The following is a 19359-nucleotide window of genomic DNA, read 5'->3' as shown; positions in this document are numbered from 1 at the left end:
GATCTAGACAGTAATATTAATTACCCATTTGTTATTCATTTCCTCAAAAAGGCCTCTGAGGTTGGGAGAATAGTTCATATCACAAATTTAAATAAATACACCAACCGTTTTGATTAAATAGTTTAATACTGTAAAAATATAAAATATAAATATAATAAAATGTACCAAGCGATACAGTGGATACTGTAAAATAATATTTACAAAACTGATTTACTATAAAATAAAATAAAATTTATTACGAAAATATTAAAATACAATAAAATATGAAAATTAAAAGCGATAAGACAATGATTGTAGCTTTCAGAGGCATCCGCCTCCTTTCTCAACAACAGTGTTACTTGGGCAACACATCCTTTAATATCAGGTTCACGGCACCCGTGGCTGACCAGGCGCATGTTCAGTATTACTTTCACATGCGCCAGAACCAGAAGTGGCTCGAGAATGTGGAAACGTGAAGCGCTCATCTCTTGCAAGGACTACAGCTTCCAAGATGGGGTGGAGCCGAACACCCCTATCTCTATTCATGCTACTGTTTTCGAACGAGCCAATCCACAAACTCTCCAACCACTTACGGTCCCAGAACCTGTGTGCCCGGTCAAGGATGACAGCATTCTCGGGGGAGACTTGGTGCTGTTTTTCCCAATAATGCTCAGCAATCACGGACTTATTGAACTCTGCGGTCTGTATGGCTCTCATGTGTTCCCCCAAACGGTCTTTTAGTCCCCACATAACACTCCCCACAATCCGGGCATCTGATCTCATATATAACCCCACTACTAGAGTCCCTAGCGGTGGGGTCTTTGACCTGTGACACTACCGTGTGCAACCTCCGGCCTGGAAGTTGCACACAGCGTGCCTGAAAGTCACAAAGCATCCTTGCAATATGATCTGATAAGCCCGGATAGTAGGGAATCTAAACTGTGGTGACTGTAACGGACGGTGTTGTTTCATGATTAGATTGCATATCTCTACTATATTTATCAATGACCCTCTGGGGCTAACTGCATTTTATAAGGTCTGTCCTGACTTGCTCAGTTTCTTTCTGTCTCTCAGAGGTACTACAATGTGTCCTAACCCTACCCAAAAGTGCCCTGGCAATGCTATTTTTATGCTGCGCAGTCTGCACTGACCTGTAATGGGTGTACTGGCTCCTACACATTGGTTTCCTAAAGATTGTAGTTCTAAGCCTGGAGCCTTCTCTGTACACCATTACATCCAGGAATGGGAGGGTACCATTCACTTCTACCTCTGAGGTAAACTGTATGAAAGGAGAGAAACCATTGAGAAAACTAACAACATCCTCCTCTCTCCCCTTCTGTACCATAGTGAATGTGTCATCCACGTATTTTTTCCACCTACGCATAGGGAACTCCGAGTTTGCAAAAATCCTATTCTCTAATTCTTCCATTGCTAGGTTTGCGCCAATCGTGCTAATCGGAGAACCCATAGCTGTGCCGTGAACCTGCTTGTACATTACTCCTTGAAATACTAAGGTGGTACTAAGAGGCATAACTCTACGCCACAACATATATCCTCCAAACTTAAATGAGATCTGGCACTTAAGGTATCATCTTTCTGCAGGGCTAACTTTACACATTCCACTCCATGTACTATGGGGATACAAGTAAATAATGATATTACATCTAACGACATCATTACCTCATTCTCTTCTACATTTTGGTTCTTTACAAAGCTCACAAATTCCACACTATTTTTGATAACAAACACAGATCGTCCCACTATAGGGGAAATCAACTGCGCCAGAAATTTTGACAAAGCATAAGTAGGGCTACCAATAAAAGAAACAATGGGTCGTAGCGGGACCCCCACTTTATACGTTTTTGGTAGCCCATAAAATCTGGGCAGCTGACATCCCAGTGCATGCATAGACCAATATCTCTCTTTAGAAATCTTTCCCGTTTTTAACCAGAGTTGTAAAATCCTGTTAACACGTTGTTCTAACCCGGCTAATGGATTTCTTCGGGTGATCTTATATGTACCACTATCCTGTAACAGATCTAAAACTTTTTTGTGATAATCATCCCTACTTAATACCACTGTCGATCTACCCTTATCTGCTGGTAAAACAACGATACTATCATCCTGCTTGAGTTCCTTTAACGCTCCCTTCTGGTTACGGGTGAGATTAGAATTGACCTTCTTTGCGTGACACAAAATGGCAGAGGCTTTAACCCGGATTCGTTTAGCAATAGGCTCCAGTAATTTGTTAATTACCCTCTCAATACCCATAGTTGTCTCAGTAATCGGAAGTTTAGAGGGTAACAAGGCAAACTTAGTTCCTAAAGCTAATACCTCTTCTTGTTCTTTAGTTAGTACTTTATCACTTAAATTCTGAATAAAATTAGAATTATTATCCCTATGCATAAATACCCATTCCTCTAGTAGCACATTAAACTTACTAATATGTGTCTGCTTATATAAATGCACAATCCTACTAATCTTATCTTGAACTAACCTCCTAACACATGCTAAATGTAAAGGGGATAATGTACCACTCATCATCATCATCATCATCAGCCATTTTCAATCCACTGCAGGATGAAGGCCTCTCCAGCAACTTTCCAGTTCCTTCTGTTTTGAGCACTGGCCATCCATTTACTACTCAAAAACTCATGAATTTCATCTATCCATCTCCGCCTTTGTCTTCCAGGTTTTCTTCTAGCTCCTCTTGGGTACCATTCTGTTATTTTCTTAGTCCATCTGTCATCGTGTCTTCTAGCTATGTGTCCTGCCCAAGACCATGTACCACTAATAATACTTAAAGATACACCAATTAATCTCCTATTGTGTCTCAAGTCCTCATGTAATTTCTGTATCCAAGCGTTTAAAACCTTTTTCTGATACCACGTAATGATACTCGTGATCCGACCATCCTTAAAAAGGTGCTTTAATCCTGAATCCATGTGGATTAAGTCCATGTTCCCTGCATCGATATGCAAATGTTAAGTGCTGCTGTTGTTTAGTCTCTCCTATGCTGTACTTTTGAAACTGCCGGATGTGTTGCAGTACTGAATGGCCATAAACACTGACTATACATCCTCAAAAAGGCCTCTGAGGTTGGGAGAATAGTTCATATCACAAATTTAAATAAATACACCAACCGTTTTGATTAAAATAGTTTAATACTGTAAAAATATAAATATAATAAAATGTACCAAGCGATACAGTGGATACTGTAAAATAATATTTACAAAACTGATTTACTATAAAATAAAATAAAATTTATTACGAAAATGTTAAAATACAATAAAATACGAAAATTAAAAGCGATAAAACAATGATTGTAGCTTTCGGGGGCATCCGCCGCCTTTCTCAACAACAATGCTGCTTGGGCAACACATCCTTTAGTATCAGGTTCACGGCACCCGTGGCTGACCAGGCGCATGTTCAGTATTACTTTCACGTGTGCCAGAACCGGAAGTGGCTCAAGAATGTGTAAGCGTGAAGCGCTCCTCTCTTGCAAGGACTACAGCTTCCAAGATGGGGTGAAGTCGAACACCCCTATCCCTATTCATGCTATTGTTTTTGGACGAGCCAATCTACAAACTCTCCAACCACTTACGGTCCCAGAACCTGTGTGCCTGGTCAAGGATGACAGCATTCTTGGGGAAGACTTGGTGCTTTTCCCAATAATGCTCAGCAATCGCAGACTTATTGAACTCTGCAGTCTGTATGGCTCTCATGTGTTGCCCCAGATGGTCTTTTAGTCGCTGTCCTGTCTCCCCCACAATGGGAGTGTTATGTGGGGGAGACAGTACGGCGATTCGAGTCGAGACGGATGCTTTGTGACTTTCAGGCACACGGTAGTGTCACAGGTCAAAGACCCCATTGCTATGGACTCTAGTAGTGGAGTTATATATGAGATCAGATGCCCGGATTGTGGGGAGTGTTATGTGGGGGAGACAGGACGGCGACTAAAAGATCTGGGGGAACACATGAGAGCCATACAGACCGCAGAGTTCAATAAGTCCGCGATTGCTGAGCATTATTGGGAAAAACAGCACCAAGTCTCCCCCGAGAATGCTGTCATCCTTGACCGGGCGCACAGGTTCTGGGACCGTAAGTGGTTGGAGAGTTTGTGGATTGGCTCGTCCGAAAACAATAGGATGAATAGGGATAGGGGTTTTCAGCTCCACCCCATCTTGGAAGCTGTAGTCCTTGCAAGAGATGAGCGCTTCACGTTTCCACATTCTCGAGCCACTTCTGGTTCTTGCGCACGTGAAAGTAATACTGAACATGCGCCTGGTCAGCCACGGGTGCCATGAACCTGATACTAAAGGATGTGTTGCCCAAGTAGCATTGTTGTTGAGAAAGGAGGCGGATGCCCCCGAAAGCTACAATCATTGTTTTATCGCTTTTAATTTTCGTATTTTATTGTATTTTAACATTTTCGTAATAAATTTTATTTTATTTTATAGTAAATCAGTTTTGTAAATATTATTTTACAGTATCCACTGTATCACTTGGTACATTTTATTATATTTATATTTTATATTTTTACAGTATTAAACTATTTTAATCAAAACGGTTGGTGTATTTATTTAAATTTGTGATATGTTATTCATTTCTCTGGAGGAGCTATAGTTTTCTGAATCTTTGTGTTGATTATTTATTATTTTCTGTTACAGGAAAAAGCCCTTTATAACTTGATTCACTACAAATGGAATAAATGGTGTCAAATTTTAAAAGCTAATAAAAATAATAATAAATAATACTAACTTATGTTAAAAGTTATGTTAAAAATACGAGTAATGTTATATATATTTTTGATGTTCTTGGAAAGATAATAAATTATCAGTTGTTAAGTGGCCTATAGAGACAAAATATAACTAAGAAATAAAGCAAGAAAAATAAAGAAACTTGTAATTTAATACTCATTTTCCATTTCAAATCTCCTACCACAGTCTATTGGAACAATCAAACAGCATGATATAAGCACCAGTAACTAAGTAGTGTGTACTATGGCTTCAAAAGCTTGTGTTTGTAGGTTTGTTTTCGTAAATTTTGTGGACTGAAATAAAAACACTTCTGTACGGGATCAGCTGTAGCCCCTCATTAAAAAAAATGTTTAAGAAATTCCTCCAGTCTTTGATAGGATTTGAACCTAAACTTGAAATGAATGATTAGTAGTAAAAGGCACCTCCATAGCCAGGTGGGAAGGAGCAGCAGTGCGTAGCACACGCTTCTTGATTAGACCGGGGTTCGAGCCCGTCACCATCAAATACGGAGGATGCGGAAAGGTCAGGGAATGACCACCGCATATTCCCGGAGGAACATGGCCTTAGTTGCTAATTCTCCTAAAAAAAAAAACCAAACCAAACCAGATTAGTAGTAAAACTAATGAATTCTGGAAGTCATTTGAAAAAAAAAAAAAAAACAGTATAAAATAAAGAGATTCCCTGAATGAAAACAAAAAAACTGTGCACCTCTTAAAGATAATATTTTTAAACAGTAATGTTTTTATATCTGAAAAACAGATATGACACAGAATGCCATGTTGAAAACTCAAAAACTTCTGCTCACTGTAAAAGAACAGATGTTTATGCACAGTTAGAAATTCACACAACCCAATGATAAAGAGAAACACTGAATGCACAAGAAAGGTAGCCCGAATATTTCTAAATAAGGTAGGTCAAGCAGTTATAATTTTTTAAATTTAGCTAAAAATATTAATTTAATTAGAGATACCTTTAGTTTAATTAGATACCTTTTTATTTCATTTATTAGAATTTTATTCGATCTTATCATATTTTACTTAACTTTCTATTGTTTATTATTGCATCCAAACTGTGAAATCACAGCTTTTTTTTTTGTTTGAAAATAACCTAAAAAAAATAACTTTTATCTGTTTAGACTTGGATCTTGACATACTTGCCAGAAAATCACTGTATGAGATAGGTCTTGATTACTTGCATGGAACAGGACATGGCATTGGACATTTTCTCAATGTTCATGAAGGTAATGTAATTATAATGAATTAATCAATATATTTTTTTGGCATTTTTCACTTGGATACATCACAAACAAAATTTTTAAAATACAAGTAATGTTATATATATTTTTGATGTTAATAGGGCCAAATTATATAAGGAATCCTGCAACCACTTCTCCAGGATTTCCTTTACTACCTGGTGTAGTTATATCAAATGGTAAGTTAATCCAAAAGCATATTATTCTCCTTAAAAAAGAAGAATTTATAATCAAATGTCTAATTTTTTTAGTAATTTTATTATATGATATGAATTTTTTAGCATTAGTCTCTTTCTTTATAAGCGAAATATTTCAAGTGCATATATGGTTATGGATAATGGATCTCAAATCTCATAATTGTGGATAATTATGCAATTTGTACAGGATATAGCTGACAGTAACTAGCAGTTATCAGTTTTTTAGAAAATTCAGCAGTTAGAAATCTATTCCATAGATAGATTAAATGTCATCCCATTTAAATACAAAATGCTTTAATGAAAATCCAAATCAGGGAGGCGCCTCCGTAGCCAGGTGGGAAGGAACAGCAGTGCATAGCACACACTTCTTGATTAGACCGGGGTTCAAGCCCGTCACCACCAAATACGGAGGATGCGGAAAGGTCAGGGAATGACCACCGCATATCCCGGAGCAATATGGCCTTAGTTGCTAATGCTCCTAAAAACCAAATAACAAAATAACCAAGTCAGGGATCTCAAAAAAATAATAATAAATAAATTAAAAAAGTGCCCACGGTCATTTTGACAAGTACAAATAAATCTCATATATCATTAAACTAACTAAAATATATCCAGTTATGATGAGAGAGGGACATCTTAATTCAAGATAATGACTATGAAAAATTTTTCCTCATTCTTCTGAGGATGTTATATGGTTTTTGTAATTTTGGCACATTACGGATATAGTAGCAATATTTTATTGGCACCTCCGTAGCCAGGTGGGAAGGAGCAGCAGTGCATAGCACACGCTTCTTGATTAGACCGGGGTTCGAGCCCGTCACCACCAAATACGGAGGATGCGGAAAGGTCAAGGAATGACCACCGCATATCCCAGAGCAATATGGCCTTAGTTGCTAATGCTCCTAAAAACCAAACAACAAACAAACAAACAATATTTTATTAGTCATTCCCGAGTTACGTAAAACTCGGCTTGCGTAAGAAGTCCTGGAACATATCTCTTATGTATATCAGGGACTTTACTGTATTTTTAATTTTTTTTTTTTGCTGGAACAACAAAAACCTGGGCTTCCTTGCACCATACAGCTAATACTAATATTATTGTTTATCCAGTAATACTGTGTATATTGTTTCCTCAGTAAATAATTCATCACTGGCAACCACAACAACTAGATGTTACTTGATTACTTCTAATGCATGCCATCACAGAAACTGTTTATCTCATCGTGCCTTGTGGCTAGTAAGTAAATAAAAGCTGTTAATGATCTCTGGGATACATGACTTTTTTGATTTACCTATGCACGAGGTGTGGCAATAAAGTTCCCGGACCGATGCTGTTGCAGCAATGTTTGATGATTTTGAAAATAAATGGAAGTGGTATGTTGTGGTTCAAACTTCCTCAAAAAAAAAAAAAAATGGTGAATACAGAGATTGTCCAGTAGGCTGAAAGGTTGCAAGTAATGTTACTTACAACCTTTCAGCATACTGGACAATTGCAAAACAGAACGTTAGTAGCAGTAACGTTCTGTGTCACAGTTTTACAATGGAGCAACAAACAAATATCGGATTTTGCTTTGTTGCAAAAGTTCAGGAAATTGTGGCAAGAGATTGCTGTTTGACTCTCAGAACAATGGCTGATGAACTGGATATGAATAAAGAGATGATTTGTCAAATTCTCTATGAAATTTAGGGAACAGGAAGGTCTGTGCAAAATTTGTGCTTCCCAACCTCACGGATGAGCAGAAGCAACAGAGAGTATAATCATGCAAAGGCTTCATCTAGACTTGTCAAGACAATCTTGATTTCCTTGACTGTATTGTCGCATGCAGCAGACTTAAAATTCATCACCAAGGCCTGGAAGTTTCGTTTATATAATAGTCCAGAATGAAGACAATGTTGATCATGTTTTTCAACATCAGGGTGTGATTCACAAGGAATTTGTACTTGAAAGGGAGAGAGAGTCACTGCTGCATTTTATATACAGGCACTTCAAAGGCTATTGAAACGCATTTCCTGAGAAAGGCAGCTGGTTCTTACTGTGATAACATTTCTGACTAAACATGGCATTGTACAGATCAACTATCCACCCTACTCTCCCAATGTAGCACCATTGGACTTCTTCCTCTTTCCCAAAGTAGAAACTGCTCTCAAAAGAAAGAGATTCCAGAATGTTGAAGACATAAAGAAAACCATAACTCCCGCACTGAATGTCATCTCTTTGGATGCCTTCACTGATGCTTTTCAGAAACTTTTAGAATGTGTAATAAGTACATTTGATCAGGTAGTGATTACTTTGAATAAAAATAAAACCGTTTTTCCTTTTTTATTGGGCCAGTCTGGGAATTTTATTGCCACACCTTGCAGATACATTTGCTTGATAATGGGATTTGGTATACTGGCTTATATGATTCAAAGATGTAGACCAAAGGGATTAGATGAAGATGCATTTCTAGAGGCCTATTTAGCTATTGGAAAGTTGGAATTATATATCATACAGATGTAGAAGAATAAAAGGAGGATTATTTTGAACTGACTTTAATAACATTTCATATTTTGTGAATAAATTTATATTTTCTAAGAATTTAAAAATATAAAATATACTTCAATCCAATATATCTTCTCCTTTTTTTTTTTTTTTTCTTTTGACTAGAACCTGGATATTATGAACCTGGAAAATTTGGAATCAGGCTGGAAACAGCAATAATTGTAAAAGAAGCTAAAACTCATGTGAGATTTTATTTTTTTTCATTGTCTCATGATTGAATCATGCTTAATATAAAAATGTACTGAATGTTAATTAGATCAGCCATTCTCAATCTTTTTATCCTGTTTCAACATACATATATAGCAGATCACTTTTATTTATTAGACAGACCACTAAATTTAACTAAGGCAGCATCTTTAAAAGAAGAAATTTGCTTGTTTTCTGGGCACAGTTAGGACAACACATTTCAGAGTTCTCCCTGCCAATGGTTGAGAAATACTGAATTATATTGTAAAACTTGTTCACATTTATCTTTTCTTAATTCAGTCATGTATTTTTAACCTATATGAAGGGTCACAGATGTCTAATAGCCCATCTCATCTCCAGTAGCCAAAGTCTTTTGCACTCCACTCACCTTGCCTTTTCAGTTGTGAGTCACAGTATTTTTAACAGAGATATTATTCAAACATTTTTGTCAAAAAAAGTCTCTTTGCAGTTTTTGCTATTCTGAATTTTTTGTCCTTCATAACAATGCAGTGGGTATACCACTGTTGCTTATTTAGAAAGGTTTGGAGTCAGATTCCATCAAAGACTGGAAGAATTCTTAAAACGATTTTCAACCTTGAAAAGAAGTAGCTAAGGTGATCATTAAACCCCTATCTATAATTATGGAGGCATCCTTAAACTTGGTTGAAGTTCCAGAAGATTGGAAATATGCAAATAACTCTCCTATACACAAAAGGATTCCAAAAGTGAAAGGATTCCAAAAGTTAATAAATTTAACTGATTAATCAATAATACAGTAAGCCCCCGCTATTTGCGGTATCTGTATTAGCGGTCGCCGATTTAATATAAAATGAAACCTAAAAAAAATGTGAATTTTAAAGCGCCGTGAACATTTTCCGCCATAAAAAAACATGGGCGTGGCTAAAATTATCTTTCCCAGTCAAAACAGCGCTCAGTGGGTGGGGGGGGTTGACAAAATCGCGAGTGTGGATGTTTCTCGCTAATCCTTGTTCAGTATGTGTTATGCGTTTGTCATGAAGGTTTCGTCATTTGCTTTAAATTGATATGCTTACAAAAGTGATAAATCTATCATTTTGCAGTGTAAAACAGACATTTTCGAGCATGTTAGCAGAAGAAAGTGACTTTATTGTGGACGAGTTCTTTCTAACCTGTACAAAAATATGGCTACGAATAACAAGGGAAATGTGAAAATATCAAAGAAGGTGATGACATTAGCGAATAAAATTGAGTTATTAGACAAAATTTCTAATGTTAAAGTGTCTCCTCAGTGGCAAAACATTATAAAATCAATGAGTCAACGGTACGATCAATCAAAAAATCGGAAGAAAAAATCCGCCGTAGTGTCCGTGAAAACGCGCTAATTGCTTCAAAAATTTGCTCTGTAACTCGTGATGTTAAATTAGAAAAAATGGAAAAAGCTTTAAATCTGTGGATAGAAGACTGAACTCATAATAAAATTCCATTAAGTTTACTCATCATTCGTGAAAAGCCAAAATTCCTTCATCAACACTTTAGCGAAACTGGTGATAGCACTGGCGGGATAAGTTTTTTAACTAGCAAAGGCGCTGGTTTGAAAGATTTGTTTGAAATTTCTAATAAATATTACATTTAATATTAAATTGTTTCTTATTTTCATTTCGATGCCATATGCTTGCATTTCACTATGTACTGTCTATGTACATAGTCATATTATGAAGGTACATATAATACATACATAGACAAAATTTTAGACTAGTTTTTCTTATATACTGTATTTCATACTTTGGAATGGAACACCTTTATTACTATGGGAGCCAGTAATAAAATTATAACTCAGTATTCGTGTTTTCTGTATTCGTGGCATTTCTCAGGAACGTAACCCCCGCGAATAGCGGGGGTTTACTGTACTACATTAAGCTAACAGATTCCTAAATGCATTGCTACATATTATGCTATCTAGTTTTACATTATACCTTACACTATCAAGTTTGAGAAATATGTTACGCTATACCATATCAATCTAATATACTACAACAATGGCGGCAAGTTTCAAACAGTACAAGGTTCAACGTATACTAAGTAGTAACCTACAAAATCTCTAGCTAAATTCCGAGTGTACTAAGGAGCATAAATAGGACTATAAAGGTAATTATAGAATATGATTTAATGTGACAATTAAGTCAATAAAACGACAAAAATTTTTCAAAAACTTATTGATTTCCTGGAGCAGAAATTTCTTCTAACTACTAGAAATTTCTTCTCATTACTATGATATTTACATGAAATGGCCAATTTTACTTTTATGTTTAACTTTCTAAATTTTAGATAAATACAAAAATAAAAAATCTACCTAATTAAGGTGCTTAAAACTATTCCTTTACTGTGGATAACAATGTTTGTTAAGCAAAAAAAACTTCCAAATTTTCACAAAAAAATGTTTCTAAATTTACAAGCAAGAAAGCTAATGAATATCTGCCACAATAATGAACTTATTTAATTTTTTTGCACAATTTCCACATTGTAAAATCTATTTAAATAATTTTATGGTGTTATTTCGTACGATTATTTATATTTCTATGATATTTAGGAATGTAAATGAGATTCTCATATGCCTTTAATTTGTATTTTATTTTATTTCAGAACATAGCTTTCCATCTAAGGAGCAGAGAATTGTACAGTAAAACAGTATTATCAAGTGAGCACCATTTGCTAAACATGCTTAATATTAATCTTGTCCAAATATAGAATATCAGCACTTCAGTTAAAAAATTGAGGAGACTGGGTCTGTAAGCAGTGCTGTGAGACCTTGTAGGCAGGCCTCAGCAACTACACGTTTCAAAGTGAATGAAAAGGGAGATCAGTTAATGGACTTTTTGCTACATAGTTCTTAGAAAACAAGTTGTCTATCAAGAAGGTTGGGTATAGCCAAGGCACCATTTTTAATTTACTTAAAACAAAAAGAACTGAAGCCTCACATCCCTTGCAGTATTCAACATTTGAGTGATGATGTTGATGACCCAGGATCAATGCAGTTTGCAGAGTTTTTTTTTCGAAATAAGATTGGTTGTGGTAAAAATTTTCATGGCAGGATTTTGGTGGTCAGATAAAGCATATTGAATGGCTTTATTAACTGGCATAATTGTGTGTAGCATGATATTTAGTATCAATAATGGCAACAGATGCAAGAAAGCAAGCTTATACAACATCAGCCAAAAAAAAAAAAAAACTTCCCACATCACCTGTCACCCTCTAATATTTTGTCTAGTTTTTCCTTAAATTTATTCAAACTACTCACTTCCACAACACCGGATGAAAGCTTATTCTAACAATCAACTACCAACTTGCTGAAGCGATATTTCCACACATCTGTCTTGCAACTATCCTTCTTCAAATTTATGTCTCCATTGTGTTAGTTTGAGCAAGAGGAAGGATTCCATCAGCATTAAGCTTACTCAATGCATTCAAAGTTTTAAAATCTCAGTCAGATCTATTTTCAAGTGCCTAGTCTCAAGATGCTGCAATTTGCAGACCTGAAGCCTTTCCTGGTAAGAGCATCCTTCTGCTCCCTTCACCAATCTTGTTGCTCTTCGTTGCACCTGTTCCAATAGATCCACATCCTTTTGCAAATGAGGCTTCCAGACCTGCATGCTATGGCCTTATACAGTGGGATAATCACCTTCCTATCCCTACTGACAAAATCCCTGTATAGCATTGGCAAAATCCCATGGGCTGACCTGGCAGCCTGTCTGCACTGCACAGAGACTTTCATATCCAACCGCACAATTACCCTCATTTTTCATTCTCCAATATCCTGAGTGTGATACCACACAGTTGGCATATTATTCTGGGATTACTGCTATTCACATGCAGTACCTTATATTTGTCAATGTTTAAACTTCAATTTCTACTTCTCAGCCCATTTGCCTAAATTTTCTAGACCTTGTTACAGTAGCATACCTTCATTACTGCCATTAACCACCCTACCAACCTTCATATCATCTGCAAATTTAGATATTATGCCTGTTATGCCTTCATCGATATCATTAACAAATAAATAAAACAATAATGAGCCTAGAACTATAGGTTCTAATACTTTACATGTTTAAGGAGTGGGTGGGCAGGTGGGTGTGTGAATGCTCTCATTCTGCTGATTATAATATGTCACTGATTTTTCTTCCCAAAAATTACTTTATCGAAATATATATATATATATTTTTGGCATTATAATAATACCATATGGGACAATATAATCTGCCTAGGCACTTTATTAGAACGACATACAACAATGGGTCACATGCAACAATCTGTACAAAAATATGTACATCAGAGAGGCTACATAGTGATGTGTGCAGGAATGCACTATAAAGCCACAGAACCAAAATAGTATCCAAATTATTTTACTGGGAATGGGGAGTAGACAAGATCTCTTGAACTTCAAACGAGGTATGTGCATATTTAGAAGGTGCTATGGAGGATGCCAGCACTTTCCCATTATTCAAAAACTAGTAATTACATCTTCAACAAATGGAGAAATGCTTGGAAAACACCTATGAACAAATGCCAGTGCAATCAAAAATGTAAGATGACAGAGCAAAGTGCTGAACGTCTGGAGTGAATTTCAAATATAATCATTCTGAAACAATGAAACAATTAACTTTTCCATTTAATGTGGTATCATCAAAAGGTATCAGCACCTGCACCATGTGAAGAATCCTACAAAGAGCGCACTAAGGATGTAGGAGTCCTTCATAGACACCACTGTTCTCAGACACCAATCAAAAAGAACCAAATGCAAATGCCGGAGGACAATGCAAGTCATGTGTCTCAGTTCCACTTGACTCTTTTCAGCACTGAAGCGATCCTGTTATGTATCGATAGTACAGGCCACTGGAGGAAATGCACTGGTGAGGGGGCACATTTTCTGACATTCCCTTGGTTCTCTGAGCTTACCAGAAGCCACTGTGAATATCAGAGCATATTTGAACATTGTTGCAGATTGGGTACATTTGGCAATGTTGTATGTTTTCCCCTGTGGGCAGAGTAATTTCAAGATGACAATGCAGCCACCAACCATACATATGAAAAGTAGTTTGAGGACCATAAAGAAGACTTCAACCATCTGCCCTGGCCAGCCCATTCCACAGATCTCATTCCTATTGAGCATTTGTGGGATGAATTTTAATGTAAATACCAAGTAAAAATCACTGAGTAAAAAGATACTTAACTCCACATAAGTTGTGAGCTAAAATTGTTAGTTTAACGGGTATCAAACCATGTGTCCGTACCGTTAGTTATTTAAAGTATAGTCTTATTTGAACATTTGGGAGGCACACTCACTTCGTGGGACAAGCTAGTTTGCTTAAAAGACTTGATAACAATCCTCAAAGTCAGGATCAAAGCATCATAATAGATAGGATTGTGTTGTGGTTGAGCATTTGGCTAATTTGACCTACACCACAGTTATAAATAACTAAAGTGTATGGGGACATAGTTCAGTACCAGTAAACTAACAATTTTAACTCTGCAATTCATGTGGAGTTAAGTGTCCTTTTACTCAATTTATTTAGTATTCATGGAATTAATTGTACATTCCCATATGTGTCTTTCTCACAAAATTTAGTTATGCTCATCAGCCCAATCCTCTGCCCACGTCACTCCAGGAAATGAGAAAAATTTTGTTACACGAATGATACAGTATTCCTTGCATGACTTTTCAACACTGTGACTTGTATCAGAGCAGTGATCCAATCCAACACACTTAGTTTATGGTCCTAATAAAGCAATCAGTGTATATAATTTTATTCCTATTTTTTAGCTTTAACTAGTACACCATTTTTTTTAAGTCTCCTGATCCTTTTCTCCAGTTCTATCATTAAAATAATTCTGGTAGAATTTAATCCTTTAATCATCATTCCAATTTAAACTATCATCCTTTAATTTTTTATCTAACTCTAGTTTTCCAGAAATTGAAATTTCCAGAAAAAACACCCTGTTCAAGGGTGTTTTTTAAAATTCACACAAGCATTCATAGGAATGTTTTAATCTGGTAATGAGTGAAAACAGAGCAATAATTGTTATTCTTTATTATAATATTATATAAAGATTTTTTATCCTCATTTTTTCCTCATATCAAAATATCTTAATTTTAACATTGATACAATTTGTGATACTGATTTATTTATTTATTTTTTTTTTTTTTTAGCATAACTTTAATAACAAGAGGTATTACACATTTGAGCCAATTACATTTGTACCATTTGAGCCTAATATGATCAAGTTAGAGTTGTTAAACATGAAACAGGTATGATAAAGTTTAGTTATGCTAATTTATTTTAATTAAAATGTAAATCTTGAATGACAAGATGCTCAGAATAATTTTTCAAATAGAAAAAAATAAATTGATATAAATATAATATAAATATTAATATAAATTTACCCTGTATAAATAATTTTATAGTATATTAAATTATTTGAAAAACCATTTTATTTCTGTTTCTGTTATATGTAGTCAATGAAGAAGTGGAGGAGGAACATCTGAAACATCTGATGTACAAATGTCTCTTTATAATATTACTATAAAAACACTCTGTAATCAGATATATCACAGATGTTCCTCCACTTCTTCACTGACTATACATAATAGAAATAAAATGATTTACCTTGTGTGAATAATTCAATGTACTATTTAAACTTGTTTCAATGTTCGGTTATTTTAACTTGTGTGAAAATGATTGCCTAAAAAAATTAAAATCAATAGTGTCAACCACCTGAATTACATGAAAGTAATTCAGCAAATAATAATTTGCTGAATACTTTCACAAATATTAACAAGACAAGAACAACAGTCTGCCAACAATACAATCAATAGGAAGCTGTACATGGAAATCTTAATAGGTGTAATAGATAACAAAGTCAGTAGGAACAAAGGAATGCAAATAGACAGGAACCAGATTCATACAAGGTGAGGCTATTAAATAACTAGACTGTTGCACAGCCATTACACACCGAGTGCCACCTGTGAAACAAAGACACAGCAGTTGATCTTGAACATTTTCCTAGTTGTCCGCCCAGTCACGTTCCAACATGCTCATTTGCTTTGCAGTGAGATAGGTTTTCATTACCTCATGTTACTGCAGTTTTACAAGAAAATTGACAGACAAAAGAATCAAACAGTGAATCAACTTCAAATTTTTAACAAAACTAAAGAAAACACCAACTGAAAGTTATGAGTTATGTCAAGTTTATTGAAAAGATAATATTTCAAGAGCTCACATGTCTGAATGGAACAAAGGATTTTTAGAAAGAAGAGAAATGTAGAAGACTATGAATGACCAGGCTGTCCAGTATTCTTGAAAACTGATGAAAATTTGGACCAATAAGGACATTAATTAGAAGTGATTATCATTTAAGCATTAGAATTATTGCATCAGAACTCAATAAGGACAAAGAAACAGTTAGATAAATTGTATCTGAAAATTTAAGCAAGAGAAAAGTGTGTGCCAGGATTGTGCCAAAAATTTTTAATGAAGATCAATGAATGAGAAAACCCCAAATTTTTGAAGATATTTTGAAAAAAATTGGAAGATGAAAGTTGCTGTTCCAATAGGACCTAGAAACTAAAAGACAGTCGATGTAATGGAAGACAAAACAATCCCCAGACCAAAAAAAGCAAGAATGTCAAAATCAAAAATTAAGAGGATGCCTCTTGTTTTCATCAATATTATAGGAATTATTATGGCTGAATACGTCCCACCAAATCAGACTGTCAATATACTACACTGAAGTTCTGACAAGACTGCATGAAAAAATTTAAAGGAAGACACCTGAATTGTGAAAGAATGGTTAGATGCTCCATCAAGACAGTGCTCCAGCACACAACACACTCTCTGTTTGCCAGTTTCTGGCCAAAAAACAAATCCCTGTGTATTAACATGCACCCTACTTACCAGATCTAGCCCCTTGTGATTTTTTTATCTTCCCTAAACTGAAAAGTGTACTTAAGGAAACCCATTTTTAGTCCATTAAAGACATTTAGAAAAAAAAAAAAAAAAAAGCCATCAGTGTTAAAAGGGGTCACAGAAGACTTCCAGAAATGTTTGTGCTTGGAAGAAATGTATGGAATAGTGTGTGCAAGCCCAAGCCAAGAAGTTATCCCCTTCAATTGTTTTGAAGGGGATAACTTGTAAGGTACAAAATATTTCATTATATTTATTTTGTTGCAACAGTCTTGTTATTTAATCCTCACCTTGTATTTAAGCCTCATCTTGTATATTTAAGAGCAGGGTATTTAATCACATTAATAATAAAAAAACTCCCAACTCAAAATATACATGAGTAACCCAAGTAATTAAATCTATAATTCCACATAATTCAATTATATTCATTTCCTGTTCATAATCTAATTATTGTCCCTAACTTTTGCCCCAAGAATCCAGGTTCTGGATTCGCGGGGCAAAATAACCTGAATCCAGGTTCTGGATGCTAACCTCGGGCCTTATTTAATAGATAAATTGTAGTTGATTGGTTTGATTGCAAGTTCTTTTGTGATATTTGTGAGATAGGTTGTACACACCAAAGAATAGTAAGTGATTTACTCAGTTTTGTAATCATAAAATTCAGACTTTAAATTACCACAGCATTGGTTTTTGGTTTTTTTTTTTTTAGGAGCATTAGCAACTAAGGCTATATTGCTCCGTGATATGCGGTGGTCATTCCCTGACCTTTCCGCATCCTCCGTATTTGGTGGTGACAGGCTCGAACCCCGGTCTAATCAAGAAGCGACTGCTGCTCCTTCCCACCTGGCTACGGAGGCGCCCCATTACCACAGCATAGTCTACAAAAGAGTTCATGTTGTATTATAAAAATAAGGTGCTTTGTCATGATTAGGTGATGAATTATGCTGCTATATATTTTGTAAAATTAATTAAATGGTAATATAAAGTACTTCGGTAAAAGAAATAGGTAGAGAAAGTTCTCAACTATATTGTTTACATATTTTTATTCAAGAACTGATAAATATATAGCAATGCATATTAATTTAGGTCACAGCAGTTCAAGCATTTTCAGAGCGTAACTGCCACTATGGCAAACTATGTTTAGCACTGTTGTTTGAAAGTTTGAACTAAGAATCAATATATTTTAAGTCTGAACCTGTTTCTACTGTTTTTTTTTTTTTTTTTTCTGTAGGTTGGTAGAAGCCCATCTCCAATTCAGATAAGATTTTTTAGGGAAATGTGGGCCAAGTGGCCAGTATTTTATTTTTGATTGTTTTCTACTCTGAACGATCTTAGCTTAGATAGCCTTTCACAATGGCTTTCAATTGGGGAAATAGTAGTAGTGCTAGCATTTGTCCAGTTCCTCCTTGAATTTATTTGAGCTATCAACTTCCACGACAGATGGAAGTCTGTTCCAGCAATCAACTATCCGCTTGCTAAAGGCAAATTTCTGCACATCTATTTCACAAGTCTCTTTCCTTAATTTGAATTTATGCCCCATCAGCTTCATAATGTGACCAAGCAGAAGAATCCTATCAGAATTGAGCCTGCTTAACCCATTCAAGGCCTCATACACCTCAATCAGATCACCTTGCAGGTGCCTACTCTCCAGATACTGCAATTTGCAGAACCTTAGCCTTTCTTGGTAAGAGGACCCCTTTGTTTCTCTCACCACTCATTCTAGCAACTCTACATCCTTCCTAAAATGAGGCCTCCAGACCTGTACACAGTACTCAAAGTGTGGCCTGACCATTGCCTTATACAAAGGGATAAACACCTTATTTTTCCTACTAGCAAAATTCCTGTATATCATTGAAAATACACCATGACCTGCTCTGCACTGCTTAGAAAACTTCATATCTGACTGCACAATTACTCCTAGGTTGTTTTCATTTTCTTCTACCCATATGTATTACTTTGCATTTGTCAATGTTAAACTTCAGTTGCCTTTTCTCAGCCCATCTGCCCAACTTTTCTAGATCCTGTTGCAGTAGCATACTGCCATTACTGACATTAACAACCCTGCCAACCTTTGATTCATCTGCATACTTGGACATTAAGCCTGATATACCTTTATCCATATCATTGATAAATATACAAAACAATGGTGGGCCCAACACCAAACCCTGGGGGACTCCACTAATAACATTAGTCAACAAAGACCAGTGTCCATTGATTACCATTCTCTGTCTTCTCTCACTCAACCACCCTTTTATCCATTGTAACAACTTGACCTTAATACCATACTGCTCCAATTTGTACAGTAGTCTTTCATGAGCAATGGTATCAAAAGCTTTCCTGAAATCCAAGTATATGACATCAAAATTATTTTTTGCATCCAGTTCCTTTGTAACCACATCGTAGTTGCCAATCAAATTTGTCAGACAAGACTTTCCCTTAACAATCCTATGCTGTGTCTGAATTATTACTGCAGTCTTATCTAGATGATCCTGAAATGCTTTTTTAACCA

At 35.7% G+C, this 19359-nt stretch overlaps 1 protein-coding gene across 3 annotated transcripts in view; it reads left to right on the top strand.

Moving 5' to 3' along the window:
• The window catches only part of LOC150081448 (xaa-Pro aminopeptidase 1-like), a 231893-nt gene that overhangs the window by 197695 nt on the left and 14839 nt on the right, over nucleotides 1-19359 (top strand). For 2 of the 3 annotated variants that reach the window (XM_090379308.1, XM_090379305.1), the window contains exons 16-19: nucleotides 5875-5979; nucleotides 6096-6170; nucleotides 8836-8912; nucleotides 15098-15196. In XM_090379308.1, coding sequence (XP_090235434.1) covers nucleotides 5875-5979; nucleotides 6096-6170; nucleotides 8836-8912; nucleotides 15098-15196 — 356 coding nt within the window. Of the gene's footprint in view, nucleotides 1-5874; nucleotides 5980-6095; nucleotides 6171-8835; nucleotides 8913-11535; nucleotides 11591-15097; nucleotides 15197-19359 lie in introns of those variants that run through there. The other variant, XM_090379309.1, reaches the window with a different exon arrangement.

The sequence above is a fragment of the Mastigoproctus giganteus genome, chromosome 8, assembly GCF_048544385.1.
Source record: "Mastigoproctus giganteus isolate SK-2022 chromosome 8, ASM4854438v1, whole genome shotgun sequence".
Classification (NCBI taxonomy): domain Eukaryota; kingdom Metazoa; phylum Arthropoda; class Arachnida; order Uropygi; family Thelyphonidae; genus Mastigoproctus; species Mastigoproctus giganteus.
Note: the sequence above shows the minus strand (reverse complement) of the source record. Positions and strands in the feature narration are given on the sequence as shown.